The 24,904-nt window shown below is 28.6% G+C and overlaps 1 protein-coding gene across 1 annotated transcript in view; it reads left to right on the top strand.

The window, feature by feature from the left end:
* LOC100197141 (catalase-like) overlaps nucleotides 1–24,904 on the top strand; it is a gene marked incomplete at both ends in the record, with an annotated part of 40,130 nt that overhangs the window by 7,738 nt on the left and 7,488 nt on the right. The window contains 4 exon segments of the mRNA NM_001309673.1: nucleotides 42–122; nucleotides 7,612–7,764; nucleotides 14,754–14,963; nucleotides 16,525–16,686. Coding sequence (NP_001296602.1) covers nucleotides 42–122; nucleotides 7,612–7,764; nucleotides 14,754–14,963; nucleotides 16,525–16,686 — 606 coding nt within the window.

The following is a 24,904-nucleotide window of genomic DNA, read 5'->3' as shown; positions in this document are numbered from 1 at the left end:
ATTTTTTTTGCATTTTCAATTTTTTTTGTTTTTAAATTTAGCCTTCTTGGACAATGTATTTACAAATCATGAGTTTAGAACAAGCAAAGAAGCATCCTGTAAACCCATTTGACATCACAAAGGTAAGTTGTTTTTTTCTATGATATAAGCCAATAAATGTTGTATTAGGCACAAATGAAATGTTGTGATCGCAAAACAATTTAAAAGTTTGACAAAAATTTTAAATTGTTGACTTGGGAGTACCAAGAGGGCCTTGTGCCCCCTCTAGATTTTTGCTAAACTTTTTTTTACATATCATATTTTTTGCCGTACTCTATTTATTAGTTTAGGTTTTTTTAGGGCTTTGGCCCTTGTGTGTATATATATATATATATTTGTTTATATATATATGCTCTTGTTTTTTGGTCATTTTTTGTTTTTTTGGTGCTTCAGCTCATGTTTTTTGGTTTATACACAATTGTGTGTATATGCACATACCAAAGCCAAAGGGTTCGGTATGTGCATATACACACAATTATGCAATTACCACAATAACCCTAGGATATCTATCTATCTTATATATGCAGTTACCACAATAAATCTAGGATATCTATCTATCTTATATATATATATATGTTTATCTCTTTGTCTACACATGCTTACATATGATAATATGATAAAGTAAATCAAAAATCTAGATTATTAATTGGCGTAAAAGTTTGAAGGCCTTTCTTAGAATACTTAGTTAGACAAAAAAAGAAATTGGTAAGATTTCTTTTCCACAATGCCAAAGGTTACTGATTGTATTAGTGCACACATTGAATTCTTCAACAGTCTTTTAAAGTAAGCCCTTTTTTTTTCTGTTAATGCTTTGAGATAATAATTCATTGTAAATAACTCTATGTTGCTCGTTTGTAAGTTCATGCGTATATTCAAAACACATTTGAAATCTTTATAAACCAAAGTGTTGTCTGTTTCTAAGTTCAATGTTATTGCAGTAAATGCAATAAGAGCGCTTGCAATTAAACTCCTGATTTTATTTGTTACAGATTTAAAAACAATAAAGTTATCTATTAAGCATAACATATTTAAACTAAATGATTTTAACCACTATTAAATAATTTAATACAAAATAAGAATTTTTCAAAAGCTATTACTATATATAATTTTTTTCCGCTAAAAATGTTACATCGTTAAATTTTTTATGTTGTTAAGTTTATAATTCATTTTTAACAAATCTGAACAGTATTTCAGAACAAAATGTTTCATAAAAAAAACATCCTTTTTAGAAATTAGTGGTGTGGTTGTAAAGGATAATATTATTGCCATGAATTATTCATAATAATATAGAAAAACATCTATATTTTATATAAAAAATGTTTTCAATTAAAAGCATAATTTGTTTTCAATAATTCTTCTACATTGAATGCAAATCAGAACAGTGTTTTGGAACAGAGGGAGTATAAGATAAAATAAATTGCCAAAGAACTCGTTTATTCAAAATTTGGTTTCAGGTCTTTCAAAAAGTTCAATGCTATTTTGCTCAGTGTAATTTTTATTAAACTCAGTACTAAGTTGCTGATTTTAATAGAGCAACTTTCACTTATATCTTTTCCATGAGTAAATGGCTGAACTACATTTATATTTTAATTTCTTTTTTTCTTTTTTTTAGTTTTTGTTCGCAAAAATAGGTTCTATAATGATATATATTGTTCAATATATAATTATAAAAATAATCTTTTTTTTTTAAATTAAATTACTTTTATATTAAAAAATGATAAAATAATATTTGTGATAATTAAAATATAACCGTCGTCTAAAAAAATGTAGCTGCTGTAATAAAAAAGAATGAATTGAATAAAGTATGAAAAAAATAAATTACTTTTAAACTGAATACTTTTTAAATTTTTTTTGATACCTTTTATCTGCATGTAAATAATTCTTTTCTGTCTCTGAACCAGTGCATTTTTTACAATTTTTTGCAGACATATTCAGTATCCATATTTTTTTACAAATGTTCACACTTGTATCGATTTGCTATTATCAAGTAAAAAAAATTACAATTACACCATTTGTTTTAACTTCTTTTGACCGCATATGAAATAGAGCCTTGCAAATCTTTGAAATTTTACATTGAATTGACTCTGAGAAGTGATTCAAGATTCAATTAGAAAATTTCCATTATTTAAATCAAGCTCATTTCATAAAAGCTTCATAATTTCATAAAAATTTCATAATTTCATAAAAAAAAATTTCAAAAAAAAAATTTTATAATATTTTATAAAGTAAATGACCCACACTCAGGGATGTGAAGTCATATAAACCTTTAGGGGACTCCAGGGTTAAGAAATAGGGACTCCTGGCCAATTTTTTTTTAATAATTTTTTTGAGTCAACCAGAGTTTTTAAGGATAAAATAGTCCTTGAAATGCTAGAGTAGACTGTATATAGTTTTAATTATGCTGTAAAAAATTTTAATTTATTATTGATTTTATGTCTTCGTTCAAAAAATAACTATTTCTTTAAGGTTGAAGGTATTTCTACTAATATACTTTAAATAACAAGTTTGTTTCTATTGTACTTACATACATTAGTGGTGTAATGCTGTGTGCAAGAAGTTCTGAGTTCAATTACCGCGCTCAGCTTGTTCAATACTTTTTATATGACTCATACTTTTTTTTTTATCAGTAAAACCATATCTTAGTTTAAATCTTAGTTTATCTTTAGTTTAAACATTGGAAAAAAGCCATTAGAAAAATACTTTCTTTTACTTTGGCGCAGGTTTGAGTGTGTAAATATTTGTACTTAAACATAAATCGGCATCTAGCTAGCGGTGTACACTAAAGGTGTAATGATAATACAATGATAGCTGTGATTTGCCTTTTATATTCTTTAAAAGCAATGTATGCTATAGGTGTATAAGCCATAAACACACTTCACATTTTTGAATAATTTATATGCCAGAAGGCTTGCCATATGCAGTGCTATATAATACATTGATGCTTTTACTGGTTTAAAGATATGTAAATGTTGGCTAAACAGTTTAAAATTAATAAACTTATATTAGTTAATAAGGGTTCATTAGGAAATGTTAAAATGTTGATATAAAGTTAAAAAAATCCCGGGTTCCTGGAGTACCAACTATTTTTAAGATAGTCAGGACTCAAGACGGGGTAAAAACAGGGACTCCGGACTTCGACTTTGCATCCCTGCCCATATTACACAATATAATTAAAAAAAAAAGTTTAGTGTTTTTGATTATAAGGAGAAATAGGACAAATAAACATTAAGCATGTTGTGATTTCTACAAAATGTCAATGTAGCAAGCTATTTTGCGATGGCAATGAATACTTTACTGCATTAAGTTATAAATTAAGGTCTTATAAATAGTTACCCTATCTTTTTCAAAATTTTAGAAAAAAAAAAGTATTAGAAATAGAAAAAAAACTTACTTTTTTAAGATTCAATTCGCAAATATATAGGTGACTTCAGTTTAAAGTTAGAATTTCTGATTTGCAAAGCCTTAGTATGATACTAGCAACTCTTGCTTTACGTTAGATCAAACAAAAGAAGTTAATAAAACCAATAAAAACCTGTATTAAAAAATGTTTGGCAGCAAAATATGTGAAAATTATTAATGTAAAAAAATAACTTTCGCTATGTCTTGTCATGATCTTACGTCATGTCTTCTTCACACAACTCAAAATGTTATTGCAAGTCCTTAAAAACTCATGAGTTAAATGGGAATTTCTATACAAATTTGGTACTTTACCAATTAGTATGTTATATATTTTACCAATTAGTTGATTGAACATCACTGTGCACAGCAAACATCATAAAAGTGCTGATTGAATTTTTTTAAACTGTTGAAGTTCAAATTGCCAACTGTTGCATTTCTTGTATGGACAACACCAATGTTAATTCTGGGAAAAATTGATGGATTAGAATGTCTTTTGAAGCATGCCATTCCCATGCCATTCCCATGGATTCGATGAATCAAAAGCTAGCTCTTTGCTTTAAAGATTTGCTTGGAGCTTTTTATTCAATTAGTTATTCTGATGCAACATTATTAAATACTTGTAAAGTTTTTTCATTAAGCTCTCAATTTTCTATAGAAAATTGCAAATATTTACGCAGATGGACAGCTCATGAAAGAGCATGTAAGGCTGCTATGATGGATACCAACAATATTTAGGTGGTCTCTTGGTCAGTTTAAATGGAAAGTATGAACCTAAAGCCATTAATTTATTTGCTGTCGGTTTTTTAAAAGAATTTTTAGCCACATTACTCTTACTTTATGATGTATTCTCAGTTATATCTCCCCTAAATGTAGCATTATTAAAATAGAAACTTGTGAAGTTGTGAAGACTTATGTTAACACTTCTAAATCTTTGTTTGATAAATTTCTATCCGGGGACTGCCCTTGTTTTTTAAAAAAAAAATTTGATAAATTTAAACAAATTAGTTCAGAACAAGTTGCTATGTTTCCTGTTGAGACAAATCTTTGCAAATAAAGTGTCTCTATATGTCTACAAATAAAGCATATACAAAGACTTTTTATCTGTTTTCAAAGTTAAAATCAATAGAGAGTTTGTTCACCTTGAGTTTTGGCTAAAGTTTGTTATTTTTGACCAACAGATGTTACCTAAAGCAAATGAATAGGTTGATGGTTTGTATAGAAGAGATCCCTGCTCTTACAGAGTATTATGGTGCAGGTAAAGAGGCATTCTCTTTAACGTGCGTTCATAAGAAAAATATTTTTTGTTAATATTATTTTGGAGGTTACAATAGTGATGATAATCATGTTTCAAAAGTTCAAGAGTTCAGAGAAAGTTTTGATTTGAAAATTATATAAGCAAAGAATCAGGAAGTAATTAAGATCCTATGTATGAGATACAGCCATTACATACCAGCAAAGTTATGGAGCAACTGCTTCAGGATAATCGAAGAAATGTATCCAAATTTCCAAAATTTACTGCAATTGTTAATGGTTTCTCCATTTAATACTGCTTGCATAGATCGTCTTTTTTCTAGAATGACACTTCTGAAGACTTGCCTGCACAGCCAACTTGAGCAAGTAACTCTTAAAGTTTTTTTCCTTATCAAAAGAAGGATTTTCAGACTGGTTTTGAATATTTTGTGAAAAAACAATAACCTGAAAATAAAAATTTTATTTTATTTTATATATGTATTTAAATAAATTGTATTAAAAATAAAAATTTCATTATGCATATACTTTGTATATATATGTTGCAACCCTTGGAATTAGGGTTGGCTAAAATCTTGGTCTTTTGAGGCAATCCAGTCATTGACCCATTTTTTGGTATCGCCATAAAAAGAAAATAGCTGCTCAGCCAGGCCATGTATCATCAACCGGAACAAATGTTAATTGGAGGGGGCAATATCTGATAAATTTGGTGGGTGGGGTAGGTCTTCCCATTTGAGGTTCTCCAGGTAGTTTGTGCAATATTTGTAACATGGGGTTGTGCGTTGTCATGTTGGAAAATAATCTTTTCATGTCTTTTAGCATATTGTGGCCTTTTATCCTTCAATGCTTGGCTTAGCTTGATCAATTGTCAGTGGTAACCGTCTGCTGTAATATTCTTATTTGGTTTAAGCAGCTTATAAAATATTACTCCAAGCTGATCCTGCCAGATACAGAGCATGAACTTAGAACCATGAATATTTGCTTTTATTTTCAATATTGATGGCTTGCCAAGCTTGAACCATGTTTTTCTGCATTTAGGGTTGTTGTAACAGATCCACTTTTTATCACTAATAACAATTCAATGTAGAAAACCTTTTCTTTTTTTGTTGTGCAAGCAGCTGTTTGCAGGTAAAAAAATATTTTTTCAATGTCTCTTTATTTCAACTCATACGGCTCCCAATTTCCTTTCTATTGAATCACTCCCAGTTGTTTCAAGCACCTAAAAACTGTTGATTGGTTGACTCTCAATGTTTCAGCAAGCTCTTCCTTTTTCTGGCATGAATCTTCATCAAGTAATGCCTCTGTTTTTGGTAACTTTTTCTCAGCCCTAGGATGTTCTTCATCTTCAAGGTCAAAATCAACATCCTTGAATTTTTGAATCCATCTTCCGCATGTTTGTTCTGAAAGAGCATTGTCTCTCTATGTTTCCACTAATATTCTATGCACCTGAGCTGCTGTTGTCTTTTTGTGAAAGTAATGTAAAAGAAATCCCCGAAAAAACGATTTTGTAGGCACAAACTCAACCAAGTTTAAAGTTTTTCATAAAAGTGTTTTTACATTCTGAAAGTTGTAATTGGACTGATGTTTGCAGCCTAGGGTTTTAGCTTTCAAATTTACTTCGGCGCAATTGGATATATACTTGCCAAATTATGAGTCTCAATATAAAACACTTATTTTCAATGCATACTCACAATAGTATATATAGTATATATATATATATATATATATATATATATATATATATATATATATATATATATATATTTTATCAGGGGTGTACACTCGTGGTAAAGAGCAACTAAAAATATTCCTTTGATGTAATTGAGTTGCCTGAAAGAGTGACTAATGATTTTTATCAGCAGTTCTAGTATTTTTTTGTTTTTTCTTTTAATTCAAGAGTTCTATAAAAAAAAAAACTGTCTAAAATAATAATAAAACTATATTTTTAAAGTAACTGTGTCAAAGTTTTTTTTTCGCATTTTTCATTGTTAATTAGAACATAAAAAAAAAGTATGAGTGTTTAAATGTATTTAATAAAATACTTCCTTAATGAAAACTAAAAAGCTTTATCATTTAAATAAAAGTTCTAACACATTAAAACAACACATCAAAAGCAAAGGATTTTAAAGTGTTTGTAAATTGTTTTTTTAAACTTGTCAATACTTTAATATTGGTAAATAAGTGTGCATCTTTTTTTAATAAAATAAGCACTCAGTTCAAGTGAAAAACCTAATGGTGTATATATCTGCATGCGCTTTATCTGAAAGTAGAAAAGTGAATGTTATCAATAGCTTACAATATTAATTTTATTTACCCAATTTATTTCTAGTCAACATTTAGCCCTATAATGAAAAATGACTAAAATATGCAAGAAATCTGCTGAATGCAAAAATTTTTAATAAAAATAGTGATATCCGACTCAAAAATCAGCAAGCAACCAAAAACTAACTAATTACTTTCAGTTTCCCTTCTGGCGACCGACCGAAGTCCAAGTGTACAACCATGTGTGTGTGTGTATGTATATATATATATATATATATATATATATATATATATATATATATATATATATATATATATATATATATATACATATATATAAATATATATATATATATACACATATATATATATAAATATATATATATACACATACATATATATAAATATATATATATATATACACATATATATATATAAATATATATATATACACATATATATATATACATATATATATATATATATATATATATATATATGCATACATACATATATGTATATATAAATATATATGTATATATATATATATATATATATATATATATATATATATATATATATATATATATATATATATATATATGTATATATGTATATATGTATAATATTTTGGACTGCCACAGATGTCTTTTATGTTTTTAGGTGTGGAGCCACAGTGAATATCCATTGATTCAAGTTGGAAAAATGGTGTTGGATCGTAATCCTGAAAATTATTTTGCTGATGTTGAACAGGCTGCTTTTTCTCCTGCACATATGCCACCAGGTGTTGAAACATCTCCTGATAAAATGTTACAGGTTTAACTATGTTTTTGCATGTACATAATTACTATTGTACTTATATTTATTGTGAAAGTTGTATATATATGTATGATAATCATATCAGTTGGATGACAAGCAAGATTATATTCAAAAGCTACCCTTAAAACCATGTTATCTGATTGTGTGTGTATACTTAAAACCATGTTATCATTTAAAACCATGTTATCAAACCTTAAAACCATGTTATCAATCAGTGTGTGTACACACACACACACACACACACACACACACACACACACACACACACACACACACACACTTTAAAATTAAAGCATCTTTAACCCTTATATATAAAACACATTAAAATTATAAAAAATATTTAAAAAAAAATTTTATAACTGAAAACCATTTAAAAAAAAAGTAATAATAAGAAAACAAAAGTTTTAAATTAATATTGTGAAGAAAATTAAAAAAAAAAATGCAAAAAGGTAAAATTATTTACTTCCAAAACTAAAGCTATTTTGAAAAATCCAGCTTAAAACATTGCTAATACCATTTGTCTATAGGAAATTACTTATTTGAAAACCAGGTTATATCAATAGTCAATAGCATATCCTTTGTTTTTTATAAGTTTTCTTTAATGACACTCTTGAACAATGGCACGGCAATGATTCAATCAATGCTGTTATGATTTTGCAAATTAGTTACTTGCCTAAACCCAATGTACAACTGATCAGCATTACTAATTGTTCCTTTCTGTCAGATGGTCTCACCCAGGTTCCTCCAATTGTGTTCAATGGAGTTCAGGTCTGGCAAGATAATTGGCCATCTCATTAAACTGATTTTTCATCCAAACTTATGTAAATCATGTTTGGTTTGGATGTATATTTATTATTTAGGGTCAATATCCTGCTAAAATAGCCATCTTAAAGGCATTTATTATTATCTGCAAAAGGATTTCTTTTAACCAAATCTTTTTATATTCAAAGTGGTCCATAATGCAGTTGATTTTATGTTAAGGTTCCATATGGGAAATACCTGCAAAATATTCTCAAACAATCATTCTTTTATCGCCACCATGTTCAAAAGTAATCTAGACAGTTTTCTAATGTTTGTATATATGTGAATGGATGAATTTGAAGTATATAATGTTTCCCATTATTTATATGACTGTGTGGATCACTCAATTCGTTAGATAATACCATGGTATTAATGATATTAATGACTTTGTTCAACTTAATAGGAGTGTAGTTACTTAATGTAAATGTATATTATAAGGTTGGCCAGCAAATTTTTATGTTCATTGTCCATGAATTTTCCCTGACTCATAAAAATTATCTAATTTTCCAAAGAAATCAATCAAAATTTCTTGACTTTTGCAAAATTTGTTAAATTCTCTGACTTGGGCAGGATGTTCAGCAATCTGCTTTTCTATAAAGTAATTTATAGAGAAGCTAGGTCTTTATATGGAATTTATAGTTTTTTTTAAAGCTAGGTCTCTTAAATATGCTGTAAACTTTCCTGACATTTTCTGTTGATTTGTCACTACTTATGGTTAAAATTATTAATTTTCCAATATAAAATATTTTATTTATAATATTATTTATTAAGCTTCAAAAGAATTTCAAAAAGCAAAATTTAAAAATAAGAATTTTGTTGGTTTTGTTTTACAAGAGCAATCTAAATTTAAAATTTGCAAAAAAACTACTTGAAATTTAATGAAAAGAAATGCAAAAAACACTTGTTTGTGTGTTTGTATATAGTAACTTATGAATGTATTCTTATAAAGTTTTAATGTTTTCTGCTTACAGTATGAGCGTGCATGTTGTTTACAAAAAAATGTGATGTTGCACAGCAAGTCATATATACTTTAAGTTTAACTGCTTGCATTTTCAGCATCTGACATTTTTTTCCAATCTGAATTACCCAAGTTAAATTTTGACTCCATAAAATGCTAATTTTTATAAGCATAAGGAAGGTTTTTTCTGCATTAAACTTTTTTTTTTGCAGATCTGTAATTTAATATTTCTGCTATATCAAGGCATCTTTTTACAGTAGTTTCTGAAACTTTTTGTTTTAATTTTTAAATTATAAATTGTGTAGCAGCAAATGAACATTTTTTCACAAATATTACCTACTTACGGTCAGGAAATTTTAATATTTTAGGGGATGATCTCCATTGTGATCTGTTTTTGATGTACGACTTAGTATCTACTGACCCATCAGTTGATTGAAGGTTTTTCCACATTATACTTGACAGTTAGTTCTTGTTGCTGAGTTTCATTACTAAAATCATCAGTTACTTTTTGCTTAAATAAGTTACTATATTTATTTCTGGCCATTATTTAATCCTAAAATGTTAGAGTTATATATTAAAGTTTATTGTTATAAAAATTTATGTTTTATTAAAATTGCATTTTCAAAACAAAATAACTAATAAAAAAAAACTTGAAGCAATTCTACTAAAATTAAATATTCGTTTGTGGTAAATTGAACTTTGTTTTTGTAGTTATAGTTGCTTATTTTATAGTTTTTGCTTCGAAATTGCTTTCAAAATACTTGTATAAGTAATTAAGAAAACTTGATAAACAGTTTTTATATATATATATATATATATATATATATATATATATATATATATATATATATATATATATATATATATATATATATATATATATACATATATATATATATATATATATATATATATATATATATATATATATATATACATATATATATATACATATATATATATATATATATATATATATATATATATATATATATATATATATATATATATATATACATATATATATAAAAACTGTATATATTATATTAGGGCGTTCCGTAATTCAATAGAGAAAATTTTTTTTTTGATTTTTTCTGCTCCCTGGCAATTTTCCCATTTCTATTGTTTATATAAACATATTGTTAAATTTTTTTAAGTCTGAATTAACATTTAAGGTTGCCACTGTGCATTAGAATTAATAGAATTTATGTATTTTTATGGTTTTTTACCATACAAAAGTCTATATTTAATGTAATTTTTCATACCATACATTTTAAGTTGGTAAACACTAAACAAACATATATATCAACAGAATTAATAGTAAGTTGAATATATATATTATAGTGTTAGTGAATTGTATAGTAATTAACAGGATTGTATGTGGCAAAATCGTGTTATAACATGAATTGACATCTCAACTCATGCTAACCCTCATGCTATACTCCATTGACAAGTTGACTGTTGCTAAGTGTGGGTGTTTTATTACATTGTTCAGGTTTTTGATATATCCTTTTAAATTATAGTTGGCAGCCTTATGTTGTTGAAACATTGTTGAATCAAAAAATGGGTTTAATGTTACGTTTGTTTCCTTTGGATGGGTTTAGTTTTATCTTAATATAGTTTAAACAACTACCTAATATGAATACAATTTATATGTATAATATAAATATTATAATATAAATGAATAAAACATATATATACCTTAACTATATTGTTAGTATATGATTGGTGATTGCTTTAGGCATGGCTGAATCAACAATATCGAAAAAAAGACAACAGTCACAAAATATTTGGTTGATAGGAAATTCTATTGATGCTCGGAGCCAAACAGTTATTTCTACTAATGGGGATATTTTGAAATTATTTTTTCACCATAAGAACTGTGAATTTAAAACTGAGAAATCAATAAAATCAAATTCAATTGTTGCTGATGCAGTATATGAAGCAGTTCTAGAAGTCTGGCATAAGACCGGTATTGAAACCCAAAGGAAAGATAAAATCAAAGAAAAAATGACTAAATTGCACGATGAATACAGGACCGTTCAAAAAAGAAAAGGCCAAAAATCAAATGAAACTAAAGAAAATAATTTTGTAGCAATGCTTGAAAACTATTTTTTCATTGCCCACATTAACGCTGAAGAAACCATTCGGAAAGACAGACTACGGAACGATAAACAAAAAAGTGAAGACATTAAGTTTTTAATCGCGATCAAAGATAACAAAAGAGTGAAACTGGGAACACCAAATAATCAATACGCAAAGAAACTAAAAATAAAAGATGAACGAACCAAAACAGAGCAAGAGAGAAAAAAATCAAATCTGACTTTAACAAGCCGGACTTTCTAACAATTCATTGGGATGGAAAAATTATTGAAGGGGATTGGCAGTTTTAGTTGCAGGTGCACCAAATTATGTAGAAGGAAAGTTGCTGGGCATTCCAAAAATCATGAATGGGACAGGATTAGTCCAAGCAGAGACAAGCTTTGATCTCATCAAAGACTGGGAGTTGAACAAATCTATCATCGGTATGGTATTTGATACCACAGTTTCCAACTCAGGATGGAAAAATTGAGCTTCTGTCATTCTAGAAAAAAAGTTGAATTCTAAGCTGTTTTATTTACCATGTCACCACCATATCTTTTAGATTATTTTGTCGTCCGTATGGAAACACCTGTTTGGCCCAACGACAGGCCCGACCAATATAGAATTTCTAAAACTAAAGAACTCTTGAGACACAATCCCTCAAAAGAATGACAATTTTAAAATGCTGGACGTAAATGAATGTTCAATGAAATCCACAAAAGAAAATATGATTAATTTTCTTAAACTGTCCCTCCAAGAACATACATTTATAAGAGATGATTATAGGGAATGCATTTATGTCATGTTGTTACTCCTTGGTGAGAAAAGTGTGAAAAAGGGAGAACAGTGGCTTAAGCCAGGAGCTTTCCATCTTGCTAGATGGATGGCAAACATTCTATATGCAGCTAAAATGTATGTATTCAGTGAGTACTTAGGTTATGATAAAAATATGATTCAGAAACTGCATTGCTTTTGCCTATTTACAAGCTTATTCTATGTAAAAGTTTGGTTGACATCTTCAAACGCCATAGATGCTCCTATCAACGACCTACAGTTTTGGAAGAACATGCGAATGTTTAAAAAAATTGACCCAGGAGAAGCAGAAGCAGCTTTGATAGCTCAAACAAGACTCCTATGGTACCTAAGTGAAGAAGTTGCACCCTTTGCTCTCTTTTCAGGATCTGTGTCTACCCATGAAAAAAAGAAAATTGCTTTAACAATACTGAAAAAAATTAACAATGAAAATATGGAAACTTCTTTTTGATCTTTTGAAAGTAAATACTAAGTGGCTTTCACTATACCCCGATGAGTGGTCAAAAAATTATGAATTTAACTACATATCTGGGATATTAAAGGACCTAAAAGTTGTCAACGATTTAGCGGAAAGGTCAGTTAAACTAGTTACTGACTTTAATCAAAGTCCAACATGGGATGAAAATCAAAAGCAGTGCCTTTTCCAATTAGTGGAACAGCATAGAAGGAACATACCAAAGTTTGATAAAGCATCAATGTTGATGAAAAAGTAGAACCTTTTTAGTAAATATGTATATAAATGCATGAATATAACTCTGTTCGACTTATTGAAACATCAGTTACCAACATTTTCTTTTATAATAGAAATACATATTTTTACAATATATACAGTTTTTATTTTATTTTAATTTTTCTTTTGTAAGTTTTATCTTTTCCAAGTCTAAATATATTTTAGTGAATTTGAATCTAATATAGAAACATTTTAATTTAATATCTGTAACATTGTTTCCAATTGATTAGTTATATACAAATAATAAGGAAATTAAAGTTTTCTATAACTTTGTTTTGTTACTCATTTCATAAACTAGTAATTACTTGAATCTCAAACATTTATTTTTTATTTTGTATAAAGGTCTAAATCAATTAATTAGATCATTGTGTTGTAGTAGCAATTTTTATGTTTAGATTCATTGTTGCAATCAATTAAAAGTATTAATTAATGTTCTGCATTATTATCCCAAATTCATGAATAAGATTAAACTTTAATAGTATATTTAAGTATATACATATATATATATATATGTATATATATATATATATATATATATATATATATATATATATATATATATATATATATATATATGTATATATATATATATATATATATATATATATATATATATATATATATATATATATATATATATATATATACAGTGGTGTACACTATATTTTTAGATGTTTGAGTTTTGACACTTACAGGCATTGTGCAAACTCCAAACTTTTGTATGTTAATGCTTATATCAAAAAAGAATGTTTTGCAAAGAATTGGGGTGATTGGAGCTTGGGAACAAAAAAAACCCTAATTTTTGGGCCCACCCAGCCCTTAACATGGGAGCAACGAGTTTATAAAATATTTTTTTTACTATTTTTATGTAAATTTATATTCATCAATAAATTTCAAATTTCATGCAATAATCTCTTATTTTTCAAAAACTATGACCATATAAAATTTTAATCCCCCTCAATTTGAGGGGGCTGTAAACATTGCAGAGTCATAAAAACTGAACACTAAGAGATTATTGCATGAAGCTTGAAATTTGTTGATGAATATGAATTTAGATAAAAATAGTAAAGAAAATATTTTATAAACTCGTTGCTCCTACATTAAGGGCTGGGTGGGCCCAAAAATTAGGGTTTTTTTTGTTCCCAAGCTCCAATATTGTACACTGCTGGAAATAGAACTCTCTTCTGTTTAAGAGTGATCAATATCTTTTTTAAAAAAATAAATCAAATCATTTTAAAATATTTTAAATGAAAAAATACAACTTTATAATGGAACTTAAAGTAACATGCCATTTGGCAATGATCATGTATACTTGACATCAGATGTCGTTGCAGCGCTAAATTTGTATTTTTTATAACGGTTTTTATTTTATATTTGAATGATATGGCTGATGATTGCCGAATAGCATGAAACTTTAAGTTCCATTATAAACTTGTAATTTTTCATTAAAAATATTTTAATATACACACACACACACACACACACACACACACACACACACACACACACACACACACACAAATATTTTTAATTAAAATTGATTTTTTTTTTTTTTTTTTTTTTAACATGCATTGTAATATTAGTTTGCTAATATATTTTTAGGGCAGATTATTTTCCTATGGTGATACACATCGCCATCGATTAGGATGCAATTATCAACAGTTGCCAGTAAATTGTCCATTAAAAGGTCAACATAACTACCAGAGAGATGGACCTCAAGCGTTTAATAATCAAGGTAGTGCTCCAAACTACTTCCCTAACAGCTTTAATGGTCCTCAAGAACAAAGAGAGTTTAGCAATCATGTTGATAGTGTATGTGTTTGTTTAAACTTTTAATAATCATGTTGATAGTGTATGTGTTTGTTTAAACTTTTAATAATCATGTTGATAGTGTATGTGTTTGTTTAAACTTTTAATAATCATGTTGATAGTGTATGTGTTTGTTTAAACTTTTAATAGAATATTTATCGATTGTTAGAATCGTTTTTTCAACCTTTTTCAATTTTTTTATATCATAAAATTACTTTATATTATTTAATATATTGCTTTATAGTTAAATCAAAATGTTCATTAAGTAATGAATGTATTAAATTGATTATCGATTTTAATTGTTGTTATTAACTAATTTGATGTTGTTAATGGTTTGTGACAATTTTAAGCTATAAGCAAATCACAAAATAAATTTAAAACATTAACCGCGATATAACTAAACTAGTGTTGTGACTTGGTTTTCACAAATTATAAACAAACAACAGTTCTGAGACTTCTAGCAAAAAAACTTTGTTCTTACCATAAAAAAACTAAAATTTGACCATATTTTAGTTTTTTTTTGGTAAACATAAATAAACACCCAAATTTAATATTAAGTTGTCAAAAAATCAATCCTGTTGGTTTTATAAAATATTTGGGTGTCAAAATTGATTATAATTTATCTTATATTTTATCTTCATGATCTAGCATTGTAAATATGTAGATCAATTATTGATTTAGCCTATAAAACCAACTAATCATATATTATTTTTAGCTCTTGTCTAAGATGTCAATTGTCAAACATGGGGAAGATCCCAGTTTTAAGTTTTTTTTAACGCTGGATATTGGAATCCTTCCCAACTTAATACAACAACATACCTACCTTTTTTATTTGTTAATTTTTAATTATAAAAAAAATTCTCATTATCATAATCTGTTAGAAACTTTTTGTTCTTAAATATCTTAGTATATCTTAATATTATTATGAAACTTTTAAGACACATTTTTACATTTCAATTTTCATTGGAAAACAAAGAACTATCTATGCAGGAAAAATTTGAATAAGTATTTTGGGTACTTTACAATTCTGCTTTAAAATAATGATAGTTCAGGAAAAGTTTTGACCTGTGAGAAAATTTTTAGTTCTTTTTCTAATTTTAGCTTTTCTCTAGGTTTTTTATTTACTGCTGTTTTGTTTCTACTTTACCTGGATAGGATATATTATGTTTAGCCTGTCAGGCAATGGTATCAGTGTTTGGTTGAATGGTTATTCAATTTTTTATTTAAACCAAGTTAGATTGCAATTGTGTGATTTAGTGGAAAGTGGTGATATTCGATTTATGAAATATTTTGACTAATAATATAAGTTTTTTTTATTAGGTTATAACATTTATATCTGATCACTTTATAGTTTTTGTTTATTACTTTGCTTATACTAAGTTTATATATTATTAAAATTACAAGTAAGTTACATCATCGTTACTTTTATGCTAAATTAAATCTTAAATATATTGGAGTTTTCTTTTTAATGTTATTATGAAGGTTGTGGAGAGTTGTTTGCTAATAATTCTTTTTGGAATTTTTCTTTTCTGAAAATCTTGAATAAGCATTTTGTTATATTTAGTACAATGGGGAGTGTAGAAGATATCAATCAGGTGATGAAGATAACTTCTCTCAGCCAAAATTGTTTTGGGAAAATGTGTTGGATGATAAAGAAAAATCAGATCTAATATCTAATATTGCTGGACACTTGAAAAATGCTCAAGAATTTATTCGCAAGAGAGTTGTAAGTAATATTACAAAATGTTTTTATGGTGCAATCCATGATGCTTGTTATGATGTATTTTTAATATTTTTTTAATATTTTTATTAAATTAGTTAATTTATATGAATTTGTTGTTTAAATAATAATTAATTTTGTTTTTAAACAGTAAGGTTGTTAATAATATTTACTAATATGTCTAATGTCAGCGACAACATGAAATTTTCAAATAGAAACTTTTTAGTAATTCATATGTACAATGATTTATTGTATGATCATTGTATACTGTATGATCAATCTGCAAAATCTCTTACATTATACTGTTCATTATTATCATGAATCCATTATCAGAACATTTATTATGGCAATCATTGATTCAGTATCCCAAGATTTCTAGACCCAATTTTATTTTTGGTAAACAATAGTGATCAGGGTGATACACACACCTACAAAAAAAGGCTAAATAAAAATAGAAAAAGCAGGGTTGAAAATTAAAAAGTTTAGTTGCTTATTCAATTTTACCACCTTGAACTAGGTTGAGTAAAGAATTTCAGTTGTTTTTGTTTATAAGAAGAGCTGCATGTAATTTTTTAAAAATTGAAAATTGGCTAAGCTTGGTTTTATTTTCTTGTGTTTCTCTCCATGCAGTTATTGATCACACAAAGCTTGCTAATAAGTTTAATGAAATGAAATTTTTTAATAAATCTAGAGCTAGAGAAGTCATTTAACAAATATGATTTTCAGGTGCATATTAGATACAATAAATTCTGTTATTGATCCACTTTTGCAGAAAGTTTAAAAAGTTTAACAATTAAAGTTACATAAAGTTTCATCAAGTTTTTTTTAAGTTCAATACTGATGTAATTTGTTTGACGCAAACAGCAAATTGTTCCAAATTTGGATAACGCGATTGGTAAAGCAATTTCTTCTAATTAAGTGTCTACTGTTATCAGAAATTTATCTTTGATTATAGATTTATTCATGGACACTTCTAGCTGGTTCTGTTGGTAGATAAAAGTTCCTTAAGAAAGATACCATTTTAGGCTGGTAAAGATTATTAATACAATTAAAAAAGATAATTATGTCACTTCTTTTTTTCTCATTGATATTCAATCTTTTTAATCTTTCCTCTTGTACCTTTGAGCATCATGGAATTAGTCTCACTAGTCTTAGAATTAGTCTCGTTACTCTTCTGTGTATTCTTTCAATATGACTAATATCTTTTTTCAGAAATGGATTCCAAATAGCTGAAACTTTTTCAAGATGAGTGCATGCTTGCAAAACATATAACAACTGAACTGTATCAGCATTTAAAAATGAATGTGTGAGTCAGATAAGATATAAAATTGCTGTTTCCTTTAGAAACACAAGTAGATTATATTTCAAATTGTTTTTAGCATAACACCAAGTTTGATTTCACATTTTAAATACTTAATTGATAATTATAAATCTAATGTTTTTTAATATTTTTATTAAACTTTTTTCCTCTAGTTACATGCATAACTTTACATGTTTCTATATCTAATTGCATACTCCAGTCATTGCACCATTTAAAAATAAAATTTATGTCAACCTGAAGATCATTACAACTGTTATTATGGATCATTTAAAAGCTGCAATCATCAGCATAGAGCATGAAGATATTTTTTAGTTTATCTGAAAGATCATTTATATAGGTTCAAAACAAAATTGGTCTCATAACTTGAGCCATTTAAAACACTAAGGCATGTAGAAGTAAAGTGTCTAAGAACAGCTCTTTGCTTACTTTTCGATAAAAAGGAATCAATCCACTTTGGATTGATTCCTTTTTATCGACTAAACCCTTTATATCATACATTTCAATTTTGAATATAAGTTTTCTATGATAAACTCTGTCAAATGCATTAGAAAAATCAGTAAAGAGGATATAGATAGGGTATTCTTGATCCATTGCTAGAGTTAAAATATCTTGGCTCAAGTAAATTTGTAATGCGAGATTTACTTGGTAAAAATCCATGCTGATTCTTATTTATCATGTTATTATCTAAAAGGTGCAGAATGATGAATGATTTGTTTTTATAATCCTTTTTAAAACTTTACATATAGCTGATGAAAGAGAAACAAGTCTATAGTTAGAAGGATCAAGCTTATTGCAAATTTTAAAAATTAGGACTATGTTTGAATCTTTCAAGGCTTTTGATACCTCTCCCTATTCAAGGGATAGTTTAAAAATATGTTCAATTGTGATGCTTAAACTTCCAGAGCAGGTACTCAATACATATGGATGGACTCCATATGTATTGAGTACCTGCTCACATCATTTCCAAAGGCTTTGTGTTTTTCCAAAGTTTTTAATTGTAAAATTATTTCAGCTGATTACTTTATTTATATCATTTTTATATTAGCTGATTATTTTATTTATATCGTTTTTACAAATTAAAAAATAATTTTTTAATTTGCATTATCGAATAAAATAATGTGTGTATGAGCACACATTATTTTGACGTTTTAGCTAAAGAAGGTAAAATGTCAAAGTGATTTTTTATCTCTATCTTACCTAAAGGAGGGTTTGATGCAAGTTTAGAAACACGGTTTGGGTTTTCTGTATATATAAGATCAAGTATGTTAGATGATTCCTTATCAGGCCTTTGAAATGTTGGAAAGAATACATTTTGTGACAAAAAGTTGTCATTTATTATTTCTATAAAATTAAATTCAGAATTGTTTTGATCTTAACATGAAATGATAAAGCTGTTGTCAATCAATTTTATATTTAAAAATTTAAAATCACCAGCAAACAATAGCAAACAATTTTTTTTTTACATTTTTTTTTTTTACATTTCCTCACTTCCAACAAGGCGGCAGGCAACCACTATAGAAGTTGGAAGTTATTTGAAGAGAAAAGATGAAGTTTGTAGAACAAGATAACGATTGACAGACAACTTAAAAGGTTGCAAATTATATGAATCAGGAAAGCAAGATGAAGGAAGCGAATTCCAAAGAACTAATATTTGAGGAAAAAAGGTAGATGAATAAGACTTTTTGGAGCACTTAGGAATATTCACAGTAAAAAGGATGAGACTTAATTAAATATAGAGTAACACGAGAATGAATTTTAGAAGATGGCACAAGAAACGCTAGCTCTTTAGAGCAGTGCCCGTTATAGTATTTGTAGAAAAGAGAAAGAGAAGTAACATGACAATGTGATAATGGTTGGAGGTTGGCTGCAAAAGCAGGTCCAACTATGTTTACAATGCGTTTTTGCACCTTGTCTAAAAGAGGAAGGGCATCATTGGAAGATCCACCTCAGATATGGCTACAGTATTCCATACAAGGACAGATTTGAGATTTATAGAGATAAAGAATAGAATGCGTAGTAAAAAAGTGTTGAGCACGATAAAGAGATGCAACCTTAGCAGATGCTAATTTTGCAATGGATTTGATATATGGTTTCTGAGAAAGAACGGAAGTAAGAGTTAATCCAAGAAGATGAAGGGTAGATGACTCATCGAGTACATTACTGTTCATAAATACAAAAAGATCTAATTTATTGTGATAACAATTGGCTGAATAAAATTGGATTTTATCTGAATTTTTTTTTTTTTTTTTTTTTTTTTGTGTTATTCACCTCCTCAGGGCCAAGAAGGCCACTACAGATGAGGAGGCTACTTAATAATGGTTATAACCCTCTCTCAACTCTATAACTCCGAAACACGAACCTTGACGAACAAGGCCGCTGCGCGGAGAAACAAGTTGAATTAAAGTTCACCAACCACTGTGAGCCTCATGCTGTAGCAGAAGTGAGATCCTTTTCAAGCACAAATGCCCCCTCCAAGCAATCAGAGAGTGTTGGCTTCTTATCAAGACAAAGAAGTGTTGGCTTCTTATCAAGACAAAGTGTTGGCTTCTTATCAAGACAAAGGCTTCTTATCAAGACAATCAAGAATAAATGGTAGTATCATCAGTGAACAATGCCACCTTAGATGTGAGAATATCTGGAAGATTGTTAAAGTAAATTAAAAAGAGTATAGGACCAAGGATTGAACATTGAGAAACCGCTGAAGTTACAGGCTATGAAGAAGAATGCTGTCCATTGTGGACAACTTTTATACTATGATTTAAAAGGAAAGACTCAATAATCGTAAAGATGTTACCAGATACACCGTAAGAAGAAAGATTATGGAGAAGACCAGCATGCCAAACTTTATCAAATGCTTTAGAAATGTCAAGAGCGATAGCCCTTACCTCTCCACAAACCTATTGGCTATTATTGTTAGCAAGCTGTAGGACGAGAAGATCGAAATCCATATTGATGGTCAGAAATGAAATTATTAGATTCAAGATGAGAGATTAAGTGTTTGTTAATTAAAGATTCAAAAACCTTTGCTTATGATAGGAAGAAGACTAATGGGGCGGTAGTTAGATGAGTCAGATCACTCTCCAGAATTTTCGAAAATAGGAATAACAGATGCCACTTTCCAGTATGCCAGAAAACAAGACTCTGATAGGCACTTGTTGTTACTAGTTTTGAAAGTATGGAGAACACTTCTATAACAGCTCTGGAGAACGCTTCTGCAAGACTACAACAGGTATGTTGTCTGGACCACAAGCTATAAAAGAGTCTAAATCACTTTCGATACAGAAGCTGGAGTAATACAAATGTCAAGCAATAGACCAACCTGTTTGATGGCTATATCAGGTAGAACGCAACTAGTGGAATCAAGTGATATTGATGAAAAGTTCTTAGCAAACAATTCAGCTTTGTCTTTAGGTTAGGTGACAAAGCCTAAACCATACAAGAGAGGTGGAATAACAGATTTGCCCTTATTATTGATACTATCTGGGGAATTGTTTTGCTCCTATATATGGAAGTAACAGTTTTGATTGGAAATTGCAGCAATGCAATGTGAGGAAAATCATGGAGAAGAGTAAGGCTTGAATTGGAATCGTAGAGAGGAAATGAAAGATTCCATGCCTGCCTGAACCCACGAAGTTATGTAAGAAGCACATTTGTCAGCAGGTAGACAAAAGATTTCTACCCAAGGGTCATCACAAAGAAAAACTCTTGGAAAATGTCTTCTTGAAAAAGAAAAAATCGTGGAAAGTGTCCCAGTCAGCTTTAAGGTAGTTCTAAGAGGTACCATGATAGGGGGATTGATGATGAAAAAGAATGAGATAATAGTTTTAGAGAGATCAAACCGTGATCAGAAGCACTTAAGGGTGAATGTGGAGAAACTGAGCACTAACTAGGATCAGAAAGAAGACATAAGTTGAGGGCCTTAATGCCAGCAGAGTCACTGACGCTAGAGCCAAGCCATTCAGTGTGATGAGTATTAAAGTCACCAACAACACAACGATATTGGCTGGTGTATAAAGAGAGAGGGCTTGGTCAATTTGGTCAGAAATAACATCAAAAAGAGTGCAGTCTTGAGATGAAGGAGAGCGATATAGAACAAAGAGAAAGGTGATAGAGTGAAGTGGTGCTAAACGAAAGCACGAAAAAGAATAATCTGTAGCAAGTAGGTCTGATGAATTTTGCAAGAGAGAAGACTCAACAGAAGAAAAGTTACTTCAAAGACCACAATTATTAGTGAATGATAGGTTTAAAGAACTTGGTGATGGCGATCGCTTTTTCTGTTTTTTAGTTTTTGGTACTTTAGTCATTTTTAAATTTGTTAAAGAGCTTGACTCAAAGCATGCATAGTACTCAGTACACTATTTAATAGTCCAAGCAAGTGCCTCATTACTATTAATAAACCCTAAGCCGTAATAAAGGGTGTCAGATGTGGCCTTGGCAAAGCACACCAAAAGTACAAACAGGGACACCATCCATGCGCAACATGGCACTGGTAATACTTTGATATTTTTTAGCTTTTAAGGTATCAGCCTCTCTGAGAGCTACCACAGAGTTCGGGAAACTTGACTACCAGCCAGCCTCAGAACCATAAAACTGAGTTTTAGAGCTGTACCCTCATTAGGAGATGATAGAAGGAGTTGTCTAGTCATAAAAATGGAAACACAAGCAAAACCCATGCATTGAGTCAAGAAGATCCAGCGTTCAACATCCTAAACTGGAAACAATGTATTAAGAATACATCTGCCCCAGCCTAATGGATTAAGTTGGTAATTGTATATGTGTTTTGCAGTCAGAACCAAATTATTAAGGTCTAACTTATTTGCTGAGTTTAGAACTTTGTTGACTCTAATCGGTAATGAGACTACATCTTATTTTTTCAATTTTTGGGTTAACAATTCAATTGAGTTAATTTCAAAAATTATAAAATTTTTTCATATGTAGATACATACTCCACAACCTCCTCCTTTAATTCTGTCATTTCTGAAAATATATACGTCATGTATGTTTGACACTGAGTCTGCAATAAACCACATTTCCATTATAACATCTATTTTGTTTAACTGTGCTAATAATGAAAGTTCGTTAAGTTTATTTTTCAGTGAGGGTGCATTTGTATCATTGTTCAAGGCTTCCCAGGAAATGCGTTCGGTTTTTTGTCTTGTATGTCCGCGCTTGAGTAATTTATTTTAGACAACTTGGTCACAGCCATTTGCAAATTTTATTATATGTGTTGCTGAAAAAGTTTCAAAAATAAGAAAGCAAAATAACAAAATAGAAAATTAAAATAAACTTAAATAGAAAATAATAATAACAATAATTTAAATAATTTGTGTACTATTTTTATTTTTGTTACTTCATAGTGATTGTTATTTTCGGCAGCAAAATTTTCTAAGTCAAAGCAAAAAATAAATACAATTTTAAACATTAAAAAGAATGATTTTCCTATATTTTATTTTTTTAAGAGGAAAGCGAAAATATAAATTGTCATCTATTTGTAAAATATACTTGTATAATTTTAATGTAACAAGTATATATCAAGGCGTGTCACATAGCTCAACCTACAAAACCCTGCACCTACAAACTTGATCATCAAAATAATACATCTACTAAAAAGTGGAAATACTTTTTAGATGTCCTACTGAAGCCCAAATTGTTTTTAACTTATTATAGTCCTTTTTTAATTTGACTGATTTATGACGTTTTCATTTTTGACTGATTTTTTTCTCAACCAATTTTTAAGACTTTTATTTTCAACCGGATTTTGATAGTTTGGTTTTCAAATAATTATAGGCAATATTTATTTCAACCTACTATTCTGTGTTTTTACTGCCCCCCCCCCCCCACCTTGTATTAAGGGCTCGAGAGTAATATAAAAAAAAAGAGGTCAGATAAGCGGCATTAGAAAAGGAAGAGGCGTAAACATCCTTGTTAAATGCCCTTCCATGGTGCTCTACGATAAGATTCTCCTTGGAGAATAAAATACCGCCATTTACATCTGTTAGAAAATGATTTTTTTTTTCTTTTTCTTTTAATTATTAAGGTGCTCTAACAAGACCTAACGGTTTTGTTGTAGAGCTGCGTGGAAGAGCATTTAAGAAGAAATTTCACGCCGCTTTATATACCTAGACCAGACATCAAACCTTTGACCTCTCAATTATAAGTCAGCACTCCAGTCACTGCGACATGGCTGAATAAATTCAGCCCTAATTCAAATCAACAACAAATAAATAAAATACATACCATAAAAGACGTAGTTATAAAGTCGATCAAAAATACAGTAGGTTGAGAATTCAGAAGGTTGAAAAGGCCCTAAAATTAGTAGTTCATGTTTTAATTAGTAGTAAGTAAATCAAAAGTTGTAGGTTTAAAATCAAAATTGTCATACTCTATGATTTTAGAAATTTCAAAATTAGGTCCTGTTATAGGCCACCTATCAAGGGTTAAATTAAGTGATCGTGATTTGCAAACTCTAGAAAAATATCTGGTCTTCAAAATTTTAGTTTATGCAAAGCCGTATACTTTGTTTTCAAAAAGCAAATTATTATAAGTTTGTTAGCGAGAAAGTTATAAAAGGCAAAACAAAAAACTTATGACTACAAAACTAATAACACTCTAGTCACTAACTGCATTATAAAAGTAATAAAACTATAATAGTGTTATTACTTTTATAAAGCACTTATTACTTTTAAAGTTCATTCTTTGTTCAAACAACATAAGTAATTCCAAACATTAATTAAAGTAGAAAAGCATCTAGAAAAATAAAGCGGATATTCAAATACTATAAAAAACTTTGGGAACATTTACAAATCGCTTAAGCAACTTTTTTAAAAACGTACTTTATAAAAAGTTTAGTGTTATGAAAAATGTTACTAATAGTTTGTAAAAAAATTGTTGTAAAAAAACCAA

Source organism: Hydra vulgaris, chromosome 03, assembly GCF_038396675.1.
Source record: "Hydra vulgaris chromosome 03, alternate assembly HydraT2T_AEP".
In the NCBI taxonomy this organism is placed as follows: Eukaryota; Metazoa; Cnidaria; class Hydrozoa; order Anthoathecata; family Hydridae; genus Hydra; species Hydra vulgaris.
This window is presented reverse-complemented; position numbering and strand designations above follow the sequence as displayed.